We start from the raw sequence: 19,769 nt of genomic DNA, 5'->3' as shown, positions 1-19,769 counted from the left end.
AAACTATCATATATTTGTAATAACTTCTTCTACTATAATAATTTAAGCATAATTTTTTTAAATTAGTGTACTATTAATGGAACGGCCAAGAAAATACATGAGTCACAAGGGAGTGTTTAACAATTAGTCATATTTCAAAAATATGTTCATTTTTGGAAATGAAATAATGTCTTCTTTTTACTCACATTCCATCTTCGATTTTCTGTTATGGGAAAAAGAAAAGAAAAGAAAAAAAATCTATTTTCTGCTAACAAACAACCCTAAGATTTTGAAACGATTGGGGTTTGGTCATCTATGTGGTTGGGCATTGTTACAGTAACATAAACTTCAATTACTTACGGAAGAATGGGGCTGAGCTCCAGTTTTTTCCTTTTAGAAAGTGGCCCTATGTGAAAATATGATTTGTCTGCCCCAACTCCCAGCCATTAATGTTCAATTGGCATGAGTGTGTGCCCTTCTCTTCACATGTCTCACCCACCCATGTGCCGCTTACCTAGCAGTGGAACCCTTTTCATTTCATTGTAGGGTACCCCTTAGTTCAGAGAGAGAGAGAGAGAGAGAGAGAGGAGTAGTATAGAAAAAAGTAGACAAGCATGGTTCCCGTAAGGATAATTATAGGGTACCCCTTAGTTCAGAGAGAGAGAGAGAGAGAGAGAGAGAGAGTAGTAGTGGTATAGAAAAAAGTAGACCAGCATGGTTCCCGTAAGGATAATTATTACATGGATAGGCACTCACTCGCTCACTCACTCAAGCAGATAGATAGATGGCAAACAAGTAGAATGGGACACGGACACACATTACTACAAATACTACAGGTCACTTGCTGGAGTGAAGTCCCGAGCACTGGACTCAACGTCCGCTTTATTTTCATGCTGCTAAACAGGTTCCTCGCTCCTCCAGTCACCTCAATTCACTCTGCAACAACAAACACCACGAGTTAGAAAATATGTAAAATTTCATGTTAATTCCTTATGAGATAAGGAGAGAAGGAAATAGAGAGAGAGGGTAGATACTGGTCGCAGTTGGTGGAGGGGCTAATCTTGTAAGGAATGTTGACACCACATTTGCCAGGGAGGCCAGCAGCCAGACCAAAGTTCACACCAGAGATGGATTTAGAAGCATTTATCAAGCACTTGCAAGCGGTCCTGCGGTCTTGTGTGGTGGCGGCAGAGTTTTTGAGGTTCTTAACACCATTGCAGCACGCCGGAGGCAATGGGCCAGCACTTCTCAGGTAGTTGATGCACGGGGCCAACTGGGTTGCTACGTCACCACACGACAACCCTTCTACTGCCATGGGCGAAGCCACCAACATGCACATCAACACCAGGCATGAGACCTTGACAGCTACTGAGCCAGCCATTCTGTTGAATTAAACTCAAGAATCACTACTCTTGGAAGCTGGGTTGAGTTCGGAAACTGATGAGTGAAGTGGGTTGGAGGCCTGGTGCTTATATAGAAGAAGTGGTGACCCTGGTGGGTGTGAATCAGAAGGAACATTGGTTAGGCGGTGGTTGGATTGAATTCAATGCCTTAATTCCTTCCCACTATTTTAAAAATCTGGTGCAATGCTGTGACATGTAACGCTGCTGTGCATGCATACTAAATGATCCGTACGCTCCCCCTAACAGAGATCCCCACGGCATGACAATTTCTTGGCTCCAAATTCCAATGCACCCTAATTTACTCGCAAGTCACAACCACTAATGCGTCTGACGAGAAATATGACTTTCAACAAAACTTACAGAACTCTGTCACCTCACATGGCCTCTTTCGAAGTTGGAGAAGTTTTCGTCGTTCACTCTACTTATGATCTCCATGTTCAATAAGAGACACTTCTTCCATTTTAATGCCACATGCCATACGTGTAATCCTGATTAAGCATGGTTTCGCTACATTTTTCAGTGTTTACCGCATTTATTCAAAGAAGTTGAAAGATACCAAGAAACCCAAAAAGAAAAAACCCATCAACAAGGAGGGTGACCAAATAAGAAAAAAAATTACAATCCTTATGGGATAAAGATAGATTTTGTGTGGATTTCGGCTTAATGTTTGTTTTGAATTAAGGGGAATTTAAAGGGGAAAAAAAAGGATTGAATTAACTATTTGACAAAACCAACTTGGTCTTCCTATTTCTCAAACCTAGATTAAAACAATTCCAAACTTATCAATTTGATACTAATTTTTTGATTGAATTTTAATTATTTTTATTTAAAAATTAATTAATATCCAATAAAAATAAATCAAACACATCACCATTTGCGCTTGACCCAAACTCAGGCATGCACCCAATATCATTACTTTTAAATGAGGTAGATAATGTACATAATTAAGGTAGTTTAATATGATTGAAAATTGATTTAGATGGTCTTTGTTTTGTGGTTAATAGAAAAAGTCAAAATTTAGTTGAAAAATAATATATAAATATTAACTAATATGATTAACGTGAATTTGTTATAATAAATTATTTTAATTAAATAAAAAAATTAAATATTTTGGTACGAAAAACATACACCACCTTAATTAGAAAAAGTGGGGTTTCCGCCCACAGGTTTTCATTTGCAAGACACGGGTGCAGCAGAGGGATGTGGACATACGGTTCGCTCAGGGAGGCTTTATAACTTGTGGAAAAAGGCCTGTTAATTTGTCAGAAACCGTACTTCAATTTACCCAAGGTGCCGACTCCCTCTCAACCTGCACCCTGCCTTTCAACCCCTAATGGTCCAGCTTACTTGTACTCTTCAGTTCAGAGGAAAAGGTGCGTTAATATCTCACTTTTTCTTTTTCTTTTTCCTTTCCCACCTTCTAAAAAGCTTCGCCATTTATATCTTAAATGGGCTTTGTCCTCTGAACAAATGAAGAATGCACATGAAAGGATAAGGTTCATGAAAATGAGGAAAATAATAATAAAACCCACAAACTTAAAGAGCTCAACACTCTTAAGACAAATCATTCAAAATTTAACTTTAGGGTTTGTTTGGATTAGAAAACTTTAGAAAAGAAAAGAAAGAGGGCAAAAAAAAAAAAAAGGAATTCCCTTATCCCTCCTCATCCGGAAATATGAGGAGATCTAGGTGACTCTCTTGCCGTTAAAATCTATTTTTGATCAATCCACTAATTCTGAGTAAGTCCAAAAATGTGACAACTCAACATATATAGGAAAGTCGTGAGGGCGGTGATCCCCTTGGAGATGGGTACCTGTCACATTGTTAGGTTATGGTCGCCCCATCTAATTGACCGACACCCCATTTTTTATCTAGAAGAATGTGGAGTAAGGACAAATAATGTATAGGTTGAGACGTGGCTACCATGCTCTTTAATGTGGACGGTATGGTGTCAGGCTTCCAACCCAAGCCTACCACTTCTGTCATTTTCTCCAACCAATTTTATTTATTGCACAACGGTACACATGGCAACCCCATTTGAAATAATCAATCTCTACCATCCTTCTTAATTATCATTATTTTTCGTTTACTCATTCCATCTGATTTTTTCCATAAAAACTGGTCTCAAGATTCAACATTTTCTTCTAAGTTTCTACATACCAAAAGTGAATTAACCCCCTTATTCAAATTTAGCTTCTTCTTTCTTTTTTTTTTTTTTAATATATATATTTTTATTTCTATGTCTCATAGGCATTAATTTAAAAAATATTACCTCTATTTGATGATAACGAGTAGTTAATGAACATGGAAGAGGCTAGCATATACCTAGAGGAAGACTGGTGGCTGAGCACCGACGTGCAGGAGGTAGTCATGAACGTAATGTTGACACGTGTCTGAGTTTGTCAGATGATGGTACATTCGCTGTCTTTTACATTTACTATGAATGGATTGGATGAGGGCCAGAGGGCCCACCCCTGAAGTACAGAAAGGAAAACTTGTGGTTGCCCTGCCCAACACTCATAGTGGGCCCCGTACATATATGACTGGACTCATTTCCATCTGCAACGCCGGCCCATAATTCAATTCGGATTTATTATTTAATTAATACATGTGAAATGCTGTGGGCAATTGCAGCTAGGCCCAAGTTCGACCCGATTTGGATAGTGTTGATACGAGCGCTGGGGATGGGTGGACTAAGCCCAATTCCTATTTCTGACGCTCCTTAGCAGCCCAAAGACTTCCAGCCCATTTACAGTGAGTCCTAGGTTAAACTAAGGGCCCAAATTAAGCATGCTGGCCTCAAGGCCCGTATGGTGAGGGAGTTCTAGTTTACATCCAAGAAAAATGTGTCTTTTAAGGAGAACTTCGTGAATGAAGAATGGTTTAGGCATAACCGATTAAAAGGGACAAAATTCCCTTCACATTGTAAAAGTAATCTCCCGCTTTTAATAACCTAAAAAATAGCCTATTATGAACAAAAATACCCCTATAGTTACCCCTTCAGCCACTTGAGCCCATTTTTCCTTTAATTATTACTTTCCGTCTTTTACTTTTTTTTTTTTAATTCTTTTTTCTCCTTTCCCTTTCCTTTTTTTCATTTTCTTCGATGGTTTCCGTTTCTCTCTTTTTCAACATATTTCTTCAAATTTTACTTATATATTCTCTTCAAATTTCTTCAACTTGAAGTGTTTAAAGTTATAATTGGATAAACGATGTATGTTTATTCTTTTTTTTCATATACTTTTTCTTTTATTTTTTATTTATTGAATATTTTCAAACATTTAATGAAATGCAATCAATATTTAAATAAGTTTGAAATTGTTATAATTTTTTTTAATATAATTGAAAATCATAAGAAAAAAAAAAAGGTTAAAAGAAGGAAAAAACCAATCTAAAACATGTGGAGAAACATTGTTTAATTGGAAAGATCAAATGATGGTAAGTAGTAAAACATATGAAATTTTATGATGGTTATAGTATTGTTTGCATATTTGTTTTTTTATATAGATATAAATATATATGGTAATAGGGTTTTGACATAATATATTGTTAGGAATATTAGGCTAATCCAACCTATGGTAATTACCCTAGAGGGGGGGGGGGGGGGGGGGGGGGGAGGGGTGAATAGGGTAATGGTCTCTTTTTACAAATTTAAACTAAGAGAATGTAAGAGATGTAGGGACCCCTCCCCTTGGGAAACACGTGGCACGCAGCTCATAGTGACGCGTGGCACGTGTTATCAGCCGGACCATCATTATCCGGATTCCCCTAAGGATATGCATGGTGTAGACATCCTATCCGGACCGCCTCAAGGAAAGGCAAACGACGTTTCATCTTCTCCTATCCAAGGAAGAGCAAACGACGCTGGCAGAGCGTACACATCCGGATAGTCTCCACAACACATCCGGATAGTCAGCATGAGCCATCCGGATATAAATCTTCTGGATGGTCAATTAAAGTAAAGCGAGTCTTACACGCAACCACAACAAGCAGCCATGGCCCACATCCCATCACCTGCAGAATGAGAAGACAAGAGGAAGTGACAGCAAGTCACTTCCCACGATCATTCTGCATAATCGCTTCCCACGATCTCTGACGGCCGCATCACCTACCATAGTCTCTGATAGCCATTCATAGGATGATAGTGCTCCTACTAACACCTATTGTCATCATCACAACAGAAAAGATCTCCTCACCATTAATGAGAGGAACAGTACCCCTGAAGCTGGATATATATACCTTCGCACGAAGAAGAAAGGGGATCTCCTGGTAACCTCTTGATACCTAGAAAAAAGCCAACTGATTTATATATCTCTTTCTCACCATGGCTAATAAAACCATCGGAGGGTGCGTCCGGACACCCTGTCCGGATGCCTTTTGCAGGTACAACCACTGAATCAAGAACCCCTTGTGTGTTGAGAATCACGTGTCCATCCATATAGCAGCAACGTGGACCATCGGATACGCGAGGCGACAACATTGGCGCCGTCTGTGGGAAACTTTTACTTTTTATTTTGATTCAGTCACTGGCAAAGATGGCCACACCTTCCCAAAGTCGATCATCTGGTAGAGAGGAAGAAGATAATCACGAATGGCGTCAAGCCATCGAAAAAAGACAGTTGGCAAGCGAAAAACAGCTAAAAGCTCTCCTCCAGGAGACGGAGAGGTTAAGGGAAGAAAACGCTGTGTTACGCATTCAAGCCTCAACATCAGGACCTCCTCGTCGTCAGCGCTCAAAAGGCCAGGTGGCAAACTCAAAGCCAGAGCCAGAATCAATATATCCTGGGTCAACAGGAGCTATCCCAGGAACGTACAACGCAAGGCCCCATGAGCCACGCACACCCATGCCTCGAGCTCCCCGTGAGGAAAGCTCAGATTCCACTCATTTCTCAGCAAAAAGACAGCGTGATAGAAAATCACAGTTGTCAAGTTCTATGCGCGCAAGACTAGGCCCACAAGAGCCTGGGAGATCAAGGCCACCAGCAGCCATAACCCGGGCGCCACGCCCCGATCCTATGATCGCTCCCATAGTGCAGAACGTACCTCCGCATCGTGACCCCATGGTCACCCTAGCGATGCGGAACGTTCATTCACACCTAGCGGAACGACCAGCTGGGAGAAACCTCCCAAACGAGCCACCCATTGGCTCCATCAGCAAAAGGCTGGATGACATGCTCTCCACGCCCTTTTGCTCTCATATCACCCATTACGAGCCCCCAAGAGGATTCCTCGTACCAAAGTTTTCCACATACGATGGGACCAACGATCCCTTCGATCACATCATGCACTATCGACAGCTTATGACGCTCGATATTGGCAACGATGCATTATTATGCAAAGTATTCCCTGCCAGCCTTCAAGGGCAGGCCCTCTCATGGTTTCATCGCCTACCTCCTAACTCTATTGACAATTTCAGGGACCTCTCTGAAGCATTCGTGGGACAGTACTTGTGCTCTGCTCGACACAAGCAGAATATCAGCACCCTCCAGAACATAAAAATGAGAGACAACGAATCCTTGAGGGAATTTGTGAAACGATTTGGCCAAGCCGTACTCCAAATAGAGGTTTGCAGCATGGATGCTGTCCTACAAATCTTCAAGAGAAGCATTTGTCCAGGCACTCCATTTTTTGAATCACTGGCAAAAAAGCCTCCCACAACGATGGACGATTTGTTCAGACGTGCTAACAAATATTCAATGCTCGAAGATGACGTGCGTGCAGCCACTCAACAAGTTTTGGTTGCCGGACGGGCTTCTAGAGATAACGCGGACAGGCATGCCAAGCCTCCAGACCGTCCAAAACCAGTTGACCGAAGACAGGACGGGCCGAGTCGTCCGAATAGGCCGCCCGCCACACCCCTATCCGTATCATACGAAAAACTTCTCCCAATGATCCAAGGGTTGTCCGACTTCAGGTGGCCTAGACCCCTCGAAACGGACCCATCCATAAGAGACCGCAGCAAGAAATGCGCCTTCCACAAAGACCATGGTCATACAACAGAGACGTGTCGATCCCTCCAGTATCTAGTTGAAAGGCTCATCAAAGCAGGACATTTAAAACAGTACCTCCGCTCAGATACTGGAGGAAGGGACGTATCTCAGCATCATAACTCTGAGGCCCCGAGGGCCCCAGTCGCCCCCAAGGCTGTGATAAACTATATCAATGGGGGCCCGTCTGACGAGGAATACGATTCCAGGCGTAAAAGGCAGAAATTGCTGCGGGCCGCGTCAATACGCGAGCGCATTAATTCCATCCGGCCGGGTCTTACTGGAGAGGGCCCTCGCCCCATAGATGGGACAATCATTTTCCCACCAGTAGATCCCACCCGGACGCTACAGCCACATCGCGACGCCCTCATCCTCTCTCTAGAAATAGGAGATTTTGATGTAAGACGTATCTTGGTTGATCCAGGCAGTTCAGCCGATCTAGTACAAGCATCAGTCATTGGCCATATGGGACACAGTCTCGCGGGTCTCGAAAACCCCGGACGAATCTTATCTGGATTCAACGGATCATCAACAACATCCTTAAGAGACATTATACTGCCGGTTCGAGCTGGACCAGTCACTCTCAACGTGCAATTCTCGGTGGTGCAAGAATTGTCACCCTTCAATATCATCTTGGGACGCACATGGCTTCACTACATGAAAGCCATCCCCTCCACATATCATCAAATGGTGAGTTTCCTCACCAATGAAGGGCAAACTGACTTGTATGGCAGCCAGTTAGCCGCTCGCCAGTGCTACCAAATAGCACGTGAAGCAGTCGCTAACCAGGAAGATGCATCTCCCCCTGAACCTAGCATTGCGCGCGACCAATAGCAATTATTGGGTCCGGTGGACAAGGATCCCCCGGTAGCAGATCCCTTACAAACAATCCAAATCTCAGAAGAGAATGATCACCTCACAAACATCAGTTCCCTCATGACACAAGAAGAAACCCAGAGCATACAGAATATCCTTCGAAGTAACCATGACATCTTCGCATGGACACATTCGGATATGAAGGGAATTCATCCCTCTATCGCCTCTCACAAGCTTAACGTCTTTCCAGCAGCCAGACCCATTCGACAGAAGATTAGACGATTTCACCCGGATAGACAAAGAGTTATCCAAGAAGAAATTAACAAATTGTTGGAAGCCGGATTCATCAGAGAGGTATCTTATCCGGATTGGTTGGCAAATGTAGTAGTGGTACCAAAGAAAGAGGGCAAATGGCGAGTCTGTGTTGATTACACCAATCTCAATAATGCATGTCCAAAAGACAGTTTTCCCTTACCGCGGATAGATCAAATTGTGGATTCCACTTCCGGGCAAGGGATGCTCTCTTTCTTGGATGCCTTCTCCGGCTATCACCAAATTCCCATGTCTCCGGATGACGAAGAAAAAACAGCATTCATAACGCCACACGGCCTCTATTGCTACAAAGTCATGCCATTCGGACTCAAAAACGCTGGCGCCACGTATCAAAGATTGATGACTAAAATCTTCAAACCTCTGATAGGCCGCTCGGTCGAGGTATACATTGACGATATCGTGGTTAAAAGCAAAACTCGAGAGCAGCATATCCTCCATTTACAAGAAGTATTTTACCTCTTGCGAAAGTATGACATGAAGCTAAATCCTTCCAAATGTGCCTTTGGCGTGAGTGCTGGCAAATTTCTGGGATTTATGGTCAGCCAAAGAGGCATAGAAGTCAGCCCGGATCAAGTCAAAGCAGTCATGGAGACACCTCCTCCCAGGAACAAAAAGGAGTTACAACGCCTCACAGGCAAGCTCGTTGCGTTAGGACGTTTTATAGCCCGCTTCACTGACGAGTTGCGACCCTTCTTCTTAGCGATACGAAAAGCTGGAACGCAGGGATGGACGGACAATTGCCAAAACGCGTTGGAAAGAATTAAACACTGTCTTATGCATCCGCCCATCTTGAGCAGCCCCATGCCAAAGGAGAAGCTATATATGTATTTAGCTGTCTCAGAATGGGCAATCAGCGCCGTTCTATTCCGCTGCCCTTCGCCAAAGGAGCAGAAACCTGTCTACTATGTCAGCAGAGCTTTGGCAGATGTAGAAACCAGGTATTCAAAAATGGAGCTAACAGCCTTAGCTCTTCGAAGTGCTGCTCAAAAGCTCCGCCCCTATTTTCAAGCTCACCCAGTGATTGTACTGACCGACCAGCCCCTTCGTAGCATTCTACACAAGCCAGATTTAACTGGGCGAATGCTACAGTGGGCCATCGAATTGAGCGAATTTGGAATCGAATTCCAACCCAGATTATCCAAAAAAGGCCAAGTAATGGCCGACTTCGTGCTCGAATATTCACGAAGACCCGACCAGCACCACGAATCAGGTGAACAGGAGTGGTGGACTCTACGAGTTGACGGAGCCTCACGCTCATCAGGCTCTGGAGTTGGGCTCTTATTGCAGTCCCCAACTGGGGAACATCTGGAGCAGGCCATCCGGCTGGGATTCTCCGCGTCTAACAATGAAGCAGAATACGAGGCCATCCTGTCCGGATTGGACCTCGCTCTTGCGCTATCCGTCTCCAAACTCCGAATCTACAGCGACTCGCAACTAGTGGTAAGGCATGTCCAGAAAGAATATGAGGCTAAGGACTCACGCATGGCGCGATACTTGGCCAAAGTAAGAAGCACCTTACAGCAATTCACCGAGTGGACAATTGAAAAAATTAAGCGAGCTGACAACGGGCGCGCTGACGCCTTGGCCGGTATAGCTGCTTCCCTCCCCATCAGAGAAGCCATTCTATTGCCTATCCATGTACAAGCCAATCCTTCTGTCGCAGAAAATTCCACTTGCAACTCCATTGAAGCAAACCAAGCGGATGATCAAGAATGGACGCATGATATTGCAGAATATCTCCGGACAGGAACTTTACCCGAAGATCCTAAACGAGCGCACAAAATCCGGGTGCAAGCTGCCCGTTTCACCCTGATTGGGGGGCACCTGTACAAGAGATCCTTCACAGGGCCTTATCTTCGCTGTCTTGGGCATTCAGAGGCCCAGTATGTGTTAGCTGAGTTACATGAAGGAGTATGCGGAAATCATACGGGAGGACGATCCCTAGCACATAGAGCTCATTCACAAGGATACTATTGGCCAACAATGAAGAAAGACGCGGCAGCATATGTCCAAAAATGTGATAAATGTCAAAGATACGCTCCCATTCCACATATACCATCAATCGCATTAAAATCGGTCTCAAGCCCATGGCCTTTCGCGCAGTGGGGCATGGACATAGTGGGACCCCTCCCAGCAGCACCCGCCCAAAAGAAATTCCTTCTTGTCGCCACTGATTACTTCAGTAAATGGGTAGAAGCTGAAGCATATGCAAGCATCAAAGATAAAGATGTTACCAAGTTCGTATGGAAGAACATTGTTTGCCGTTATGGGATTCCCCAAATCATCATAGCTGACAACGGTCCACAATTTGACAGCATTGCATTCAGGAATTTCTGTTCGGAATTGAATATCCGGAATTCATACTCCACGCCACGTTATCCTCAAAGCAATGGCCAGGCGGAAGCCACAAACAAAACTCTAGTCAATGCCTTGAAGAAAAGGCTGGAGCGAGCCAAAGGGAAGTGGGTGGAGGAACTACCCGGCGTCCTGTGGGCCTATCGGACCACACCCGGACGACCAACAGGAAATACTCCTTTTGCCCTCACATATGGAATGAATGCAGTCATTCCCACTGAAATAGGTCTTCCTACTATCCGGACTGATGCAGCAAAGCAAAAAGATGCCGACACGGAACTAGGAAGAAATTTGGACTGGGCAGACGAAGTCAGAGAAAGCGCATCCATCCGGATGGCAGATTATCAACAAAGAGCATCAGCGCATTACAATCGAAAAGTCAGGCCCAGAAACTTCAAAAATGGTACGCTAGTACTTAGAAAAGTTTTTGAAAATACTGCTGAAGTAGGCGCAGGAAAATTCCAAGCCAATTGGGAAGGACCCTACATAGTGTCTAAGGCAAATGAAAATGGAGCCTATCATTTACAAAAGCTAGATGGCACTCCGTTACTCAGACCATGAAATGTGTTTAATTTAAAGCAGTATTATCAGTAGAAAGTGTACACAAGTGCAAATGAGAAAGAAGTAAGTTTTATTGATATGAGTAAATGTAAATTACAAAGAGACATCCGGACCACAAAAATATACAGAAGGAAAAATTACAGCAGAAAAATTGCAAGAAGATATAAACTATCAGGGAGCAGGTTTCTCATGGAGCTTCTTTTCTTCACTTGGAGGAATTGAAGGGGTATCTCGCTTTATACCGTTCTTCTTCATGCAGCAGCGATACCCAAAGATAAATGTATCATCCACTTGTCTCTGGTAATCCGCTGCAAGTTCCTCCCTTTCCACAGCAAACTCCCGTTCAAGTTCCTCTTTTTGCACATCCAGACGCAGCTGCAAGTCTTCCTTCTGTTTCTTTTCATTCAAAACTTCTGTCCGGAGTCGACTCAATTCATCCCTTAGCCGGGCTGCCTCACCCTCCGCCTCATGAAGGCGGCCCGCAGTTGATTCTTCTTGACCCTTTGCCTCAGCCAACTCCACCCGGAGGGCTTCATTTTCCTCTCGCATGGTGGATAGACTGGCCTCAGCCTCCTCCATTCTCAGACGCAGTTGATTTTCAATCTCTTGGTGCCGAGAGGAGAAGGTCCTCATATAGTCTGCGGTCTGCAGCAGCTGAGTAAAAAGAGCGTGTTGTTGAGACATGCTGCGGAGGCCCCTCACCAGCTAACACACAAACAAGAAAAGCAAAAACATAAATCATACTACAACAAACACATCAGTGCAACAAAAAGTCAAAAAGCAAAAACACAAGACAACGGCGTACCGTTTCTATCATATCAAACATCTTAGCAGAGGGCTTGATGGCTTTCCAGTCAGGAGTAATCTGCTTTAACTTAGCTTCCAACTCCGCGTAGCTGAAAGGGCTAGCGGGAGCGGCATCATCAGCAGATTCCTCCTCGGATGAGGAAGGAGAGGGTAGCTCGTGTCCCGGAATCGGAGCCCCCATATTTTCGTCCGGGCACATAGGTCCGGATGCATCCTCAGCCGGAATTATTGCCGGAACGGCTGAGGTCTCAGTAGCCATCTCCACCTCGCCTCCATCCGGATGAGCGTCATGGGCAGAAGCGCAGCTAATTTCAATCTCTTGCTGCCGCTCTTGAAGCCGCTCAAAGAGTCCGGACTGTAGATCGCGCGTCAAACGCGGCTTCTTGAGGGGAGGCTCTTTCACCAGGACTATAGCCAGGCGATCCGGGTCGTCGGAAGGCTGACTTTGGCTTTCTGCCCCCGCTTCCTCCAACGGGGCCGTTTCAGCTGCATCCGGATTGAGGTTGCCCGGATGGTTGATAGATGCAGCTTCCTCAGCCACGTTGGCTAGACGCGCAGCCGCGACTAAGGAGGGACCTGAGTGATTCAACCCCGACATGCGCCCGGGGCCGCTTGAGATAGAGTGCGGAGCAGCATTTACTGGCTCCTCTATCATTACTTCCCCCTCATAGGTAGTTTGTGGAGGAGGAAACTCCTTGGGAGGAGTGGGTTCCTTCGCATCCTTCCCATGCTTCTTCACCAGCTTCCCCCTTTTTCCTAAAGTTTTCTTCGGAGGGGAGTCCGGACCCCGCTTCTGTCCGGGAGCCTTCCGGATAGTGCCTTCAGTCTTTTTCTGATCTCTATCCTCCAGGAGCTTTCGCCGCCTTTCAGCGTCAGCTTCTTTAGCTTCCTGATAGAGGGGGAGCTCTTTCACTGTATAATGCTCCCCAGGCACTATCTCATCCTTTGCCAATTTCCTAGGAAGGATGTTGATAACATATTCCTGGGGCTCCCGGACGACCTCTGTCAAATTCCGCGCCGAGAGCAATGTTTTGTAGGCCCTCTCCTTGGGATCTATTTCAAATAATTTGCAGACACAGGCAAAGGATGCCTTTTCCACCCAATCCACAAGGTGGCCCCTCAATTCCAAACCTGCATTGTCAGCAACAAAAGGTGAGAATTCCGCCCGGAAAGATCAGAAAAAATCAGCAAAGCAAAATCTGGATAAAAAAAAAAAATAAATAAAAAAAATCGCAAAACAAGATTACCCGGAATTTTTAGGGTATAATTCGGAGAAAAAGGCCTCGACGGATGCTGCGATAGCCCCGCCCATCCACCCCAGACTGCCACCAGCCCCTTCGCCCCTCCCTTTGTCGAATCTGGCAGTTCTGTCACCATTTGAAGGGAGGGCAGGTGAGCGGACACACTGAAGATATCATTCTTTGCTTTCTTCAGGGAATAGACAAAGAACACTTCCAGTAGCGTCAGGTCGAGGCTGTACAGCATGTTGATGATGCTGCATCCCATCAGCACCCGGACAAGGTTGGGGTGAATAAAGATAGGGGGAATTTGAGAGAAGTGGAGGAATTCCTTGAACAACGCCGGCAGAGGGAACCGGAGCCCCGCGTTGAATTGTTCCTTTGTGAAGAGGATAGCGTTTTTTCCACCTTTCTCAGTAGGCATAGCCGCCTCCTCGTTCACCAGGTCTATCAATACGTCATGGGGGATCAGGAATCGCTCCCGGAACTCCTTCGCATTTAATTTGTCTATCGCCTTTTCGCTAGCCTCGCTGACCCGGACAGACGAAACAATCTTTTTTGGAGCCATTTCTTACCACAAAGCCAAAGCAAAATCTACACGCAAAAACAATGCAAACGGTTCAGACCAAGCAATCAGAAAATACACAAACCCTAACTCAAAGCCGTCAGAAAAACCCCTCAAAAACCCCTCCAAACAACAACAAAGTACCAACATTCAACAACAATTGCAAACGACTCGTCCAAAACAATGCCCAAGCAAGCCAGAAAGCAAGTGTAAAGAACCAGCAAACGCAACCAAAGGAACGGCAGTAGCAAAGAGATACGTACCAAATACAGCACCGAAGAAGAAGAACGGGTACCGCCTTGATACGAAATCACCAGCAGCAAACCAACAAAGTTGCGATACAAAAGCACTGGTACAAAAGAGCTTTCGGAGTCTTTTTTTTCTCGTTTCTCAGAAAAGCAAAGGGCGTAGAAAAAGCAGTAAGAAGAAAGACTCTCAAGAGAATGCAGTAGGAAAAAATACAAAAAGAGGTACAGTACCCTATTTATAGCAGGACAGCCCCTCGGAAAGCCAAACCAACAGCCATGTTATCATTGAAACGACATATTGTCTGGGGATACGCAGGGTCGGCGGCTCGTCATAAAAAATGCCTTTTTGGCTTCCGCACCCCCACTCACCACGTGGCCCAGTCAGACGAAGGGACTTCTTCAGTTTTCAAAAGCCAGTTATTTTTAACCCGCCCATTTTTTGGGCAAAATAGGCAAGTTAAAAAGGGGGGCAATGTAGGGACCCCTCCCCTTGGGAAACACGTGGCACGCAGCTCATAGTGACGCGTGGCACGTGTTATCAGCCGGACCATCATTATCCGGATTCCCCTAAGGATATGCATGGTGTAGACATCCTATCCGGACCGCCTCAAGGAAAGGCAAACGACGTTTCATCTTCTCCTATCCAAGGAAGAGCAAACGACGCTGGCAGAGCGTACACATCCGGATAGTCTCCACAACACATCCGGATAGTCAGCATGAGCCATCCGGATATAAATCTTTGGATGGTCAATTAAAGTAAAGCGAGTCTTACACGCAACCACAACAAGCAGCCATGGCCCACATCCCATCACCTGCAGAATGAGAAGACAAGAGGAAGTGACAGCAAGTCACTTCCCACGATCATTCTGCATAATCGCTTCCCACGATCTCTGACGGCTGCATCACCTACCATAGTCTCTGACAGCCATTCATAGGATGATAGTGCTCCTACTAACACCTATTGTCATCATCACAACAGAAAAGATCTCCTCACCATTAATGAGAGGAACAGTACCCCTGAAGCTGGATATATATACCTTCGCACGAAGAAGAAAGGGGATCTCCTGGTAACCTCTTGATACCTAGAAAAAAGCCAACTGATTTATATATCTCTTTCTCACCATGGCTAATAAAACCATCGGAGGGTGCGTCCGGACACCCTGTCCGGATGCCTTTTGCAGGTACAACCACTGAATCAAGAACCCCTTGTGTGTTGAGAATCACGTGTCCATCCATATAGCAGCAACGTGGACCATCGGATACGTGAGGCGACAACAAGAGACAATTATATGCAAGTATATAATAAGCTATATAAAGACAATTGCATATAAATTAAAGAGTAGGGAAGAGAGAATGCAAACACAAGAGTTTATAGTGGTTCGGTGCAACCCAGCCTACATCCACTCTCCTCTAGCTTCAATCCCGAGCTTGAGGTTCCACTAATTCAGGTCTTCCAAACCAAGCCTTCAAGCAATACAATTGGATTATGGTTTCAATTCACCATCTTGGACTTTTGACTCCAAGCACCCTTTACACTTCTCAAAAGATACCACACTCTTGAGAAACTTCCTCTCAAAGGTTTACAAATAAATGATCTCACAAAAATCATAGTACAAGAACTTTAAACTCAAATGATACAAGAAAACTAGGATTGAAATGTGCACTAAGGATATGCAAGTTTTAGAACAATGATGCACTCAAAAACACTCTACCAAGGCTCAAATATAATCAAGAAAAGTTTAGGAATGTTAAAGTTTTTTAAACAATGAAGACTAGAGCTTTTTTATAGAAGAGAAAAGTCAAACTAGCCGTTTGGGGGTTACCGGTCGAGTTAGGGATCGACCGGTTGACTAGCTGTTAATGCTTGGCAGGTGATCATTGGACCTCGACCAGACCTCAACCTGTTGAGGTTCAACCTTGACTGGTTGAACAACTGTTTTGAAAAAAAAAGAAAGTTTTTTGCACTCTCGACCGGTTGAGCTAGGGGTCTACCCGGGCCTCAACAGGTTGAGCTGTGGGTCGACTCGGACCTCGACCGATTGAGCTGGGGGTTGACCCGAACCTCGACCGGTTGAGCTTGCGGTCGACCGGTTCCTCACCTGGTTCAACCGGTTGAGCCGTTTTTTGGCTCAACAACCAACTTTTTCAACTTAAAACCTTTTAGAACAAGTTTGAAAAACATTTAACACAAGGTTTTAGTTGAAAACATGAAATCATCCAATTTTTAAAATATTTAAAACAAAATAACTCTTGGATGATTTTGGTGCATAAGTAAAGAATGTAATGCATGAAAATCCTAGTGCACCAACAACCTTACAAAGAGATCTTATGAAGCTTGGGTTTTGAAAAATACTTCTCTTTGAGGTGGTCTTCTTCTTCATGATATCTCCTTGGCTTGATTTGTCTTTATGATTACCACTTTGGAAATCGTCTTACCTAATCACACTTGAAATATAATCATTAGTTCTAAACCTTATTTTGTTATCATCAAAATCAAGATTAATCAAACCTTGGTTTCACATATATAAAGTTATATTTTTTAGTTATAACACCAAAACTTTACCGATGTTAAGTTGAACTTAAAGTAAGTTAAATTTATATATATATTTATTTTACAGTAACATTATATTATTGTTAAATTTTTTTTAGTTATATTCAACTTGAGTTGAATCATTTGCAAACTACTATTGACATTAAATGAATTATAGTGTAACTAATCTTTTAGTAAATAAATGGATTTTCATTGTTAAAAATAGTTAAGAGTTACAATATCTTAATATATTTAATAACATAAATAATGTATTTTCTATAGCATTGTTGTTATTATTTGAAGTAGTAAAGATGATTAATAATATTCTTTATTTTTTATTTATTAAAAAATAAATATGTGTAATGAAATAACATGTATTTAATAATGAATAAATTTTTTAAATTGAATAGCTACTTATTGATGCTAATACTCCAATATAACTAAAAAATATTCTAATATTGTACATTGGTGTCAATGATTGAGATTATTTTCTTGTTTTAACGGTTGATGAAGTAGGAATAATGCTTCTATATGAAGGAGAAAGGGTACGAGATGGAAATACTTTTTATTTCAAATGAAGTAAAGATAAAGACATTGAGGTCCCAAAAACTATATCATATGAAAAGTTATTAGGGGTTATTCATCATATTCTGAAGCTAGATCCAACAAATTGTTTTCTTTCAATGAAGTATGTGTTCAATACCAACATACCCACAAGTCCTATATAGCAATGTTTTAAAAAACCGGACCGTCAATCAGTTCGACCTATCCGACCGTTGGTCGGTCATTATTCTGGTCTGGTTCGGCCATTTGAACCGACTAGCTTTTGAACCAACCTCAAATCGTTGGAAATGACGATCAGACTAATAAACCGATTGAATCGATTAGTTTTTATTTTTTATTTTTTTATTTTATGAATTGAATAGTTCGAAACCCAACTCTCCCCTCTTCTTCTTCATCCATCCCAGATCCCACCCCTGTGCCCTTCTCCCATCTAGATCTTGCATCTAGCCCCTTCTCTCTTCTTTTCCCCTCCCACTTGTTTCCCTTATCTCTTCCTCACTTGTTGGCATTGCCACTATCATTGTCGTTGTCGTTGTTGTTGTCACTGTCATTGCCCTCCTACTACCCTCCAACTCCTCATCTCCCATCTCCGGTCAATATCGAGGCCAATAGTTGTAATCCCATTTTGAGATTTTCTTAACATTTTTATTTTTATTTACTTTATTAGTTTTTTCCCGTTTATTTTATTTTAAATTTATTATTTTTTTCAACTTTATGATTTTTAAACTTTGTGATTTTAATTTAAATTAATGAAATCATTATGATTTTAAATAAATTTTTTAAAATATTATGTCACTTACATTTTAAATGATTTTTTAGTTTTAAAATAAGTTTATGATTTAAAAATAAATTTTAAAATTTATAATTTAAATTAAAATTTTGATTTTAATCTAAATTTGTGATTTGAAACTAATTTTGTGGTTTTCAAATAATATATAAGTTATTATTTTTATTTTTAATAATTATTTTTTATTTTAATAATATATAAATTCTATATTTATGACGTTACCGATTCAACCATGATTTAATTGTTGATCCAACCAATGAACCATGAATCGATAACTTTTTCGGTTCAATGACCAATCCGATTATAAAAACATTGCTATATAGCTAACTGATGATGCAGATGTGAAATTCTTTATTGGTTTTAAAATTATACAAATAATAAGTTGTCCATTCCATAATACATCACAATTGAAAAGAGAATTGAGAATCATAGTAAAAAATCAATTTGCAACTCTTGTTCTAAATATCATATGTCATTTGAAATTAATAAAGAATTGGACATAGATCTAACGTTGATGCATAAAAGTAAACAGTTTCATTGTGAGTCAATTGAAACTCTCAGTGATGATAGTGAAAATGGACTAAGATTTCAAAATGAGTCACTTGAAGGGTATAATGGTCATAATTGGAACATGAATGCATGAGATTGCTATTAATGAGGAGGATTATAGGATGGATACTAACCTTACTAATGATGAGCAAGTGATCCAAATTGGATCTTCATAACTAGTTCAACTCAAAATACATAAATTCTAACCATATTGATACAAATGATGGTTTCATGCATATCTATTAAATTTTTCCATTTTTTTATCCAAATAAAACATGCTCGAAATTTTATTTTTTTCTTCTTTTATTTATTTATTTTTATCTTTATTATTATTATTATTATTTACCTCTCTTAAAAAAAAAAAAAAAAAAACTTTCTCTAGCTCATCATTACACACCTTGTTTTCTCCCTTAAGGCACGTGTCTCTTATTCGTAATGATTTTTGGTGACATTCTGGAATAAGACTAAGACTCAAGCTTGAAATCAATACAAACTCATCTTTATTAAATCTTAAGTCATTTGACTTCAATAAAATCCACATTTCATTATCCTTTTTGGTTTCATATTGACATAACAACAATTGATTGACAATTTGGGTTGAAAATCTAAGTTTGAGAATAAGTAAAAAGTGACCAAAACATGACTTTCTAAACATCTCCAATTATAGTTCGGCTCAGTTAATTTCTTTTTAATATTTTCAATAGCTATCGAGTGAGATAAATATGCAATTTTTCCAAGAAAGTACTCCTCTTTAGGTATTATAGTTATAATTGATGGGGGAGGAAGAAAAATGTTAATATGCAAGATAATAAAAAATTGTAAAAATATCAATATAAATTGTGTAAAAATATATTAACAAACTTATCCAACTATGTTAAATCTATAGTTTTGTATTACTTCCTAATATAGATTTTCCTTTTGTATTATTCAAGGATGTCATGCTAGATGCTAATATTCTATAAGATATTACATTTCATAAGGATATTGTTGATGATATTGATGCAATTAAAGCTATTAATTTTACTAAGTTGCAGCTAGAAATAAAAA

General features: G+C 41.8%; 2 protein-coding genes across 2 annotated transcripts; both read right to left on the bottom strand.

Moving 5' to 3' along the window:
- Positions 1-669: 669 nt before the first annotated feature.
- On the bottom strand, positions 670-1,883 carry LOC100261985 (non-specific lipid-transfer protein P5). The gene is made up of 2 exons (XM_002270934.4): positions 1,014-1,883; positions 670-915 (listed from the first exon to the last, which is right to left on the bottom strand). The coding sequence occupies exons 1-2, from the start codon at positions 1,358-1,360 to the stop codon at positions 906-908; spliced, it is 357 nt and encodes a 118-aa protein (XP_002270970.1). The 5' UTR covers positions 1,361-1,883; the 3' UTR covers positions 670-905.
- Positions 1,884-11,487: 9,604 nt separating this feature from the next.
- Positions 11,488-14,643, bottom strand: LOC104882436 (uncharacterized). The gene is made up of 5 exons (XM_059739354.1): positions 14,524-14,643; positions 14,308-14,393; positions 13,489-14,073; positions 12,240-13,372; positions 11,488-12,139 (listed from the first exon to the last, which is right to left on the bottom strand). Exons 3-5 carry the CDS (start codon positions 14,045-14,047, stop codon positions 11,606-11,608), a joined length of 2,226 nt encoding a protein of 741 aa, XP_059595337.1. The 5' UTR covers positions 14,048-14,073; positions 14,308-14,393; positions 14,524-14,643; the 3' UTR covers positions 11,488-11,605.
- Positions 14,644-19,769: the final 5,126 nt, after the last annotated feature.

The sequence above is a fragment of the Vitis vinifera genome, chromosome 8, assembly GCF_030704535.1.
Source record: "Vitis vinifera cultivar Pinot Noir 40024 chromosome 8, ASM3070453v1".
Lineage (NCBI taxonomy): Eukaryota > Viridiplantae > Streptophyta > Magnoliopsida > Vitales > Vitaceae > Vitis > Vitis vinifera.
The sequence above is the reverse complement of the archived record's forward strand: the minus strand, read 5'-3'. Positions and strand labels throughout refer to the sequence as shown.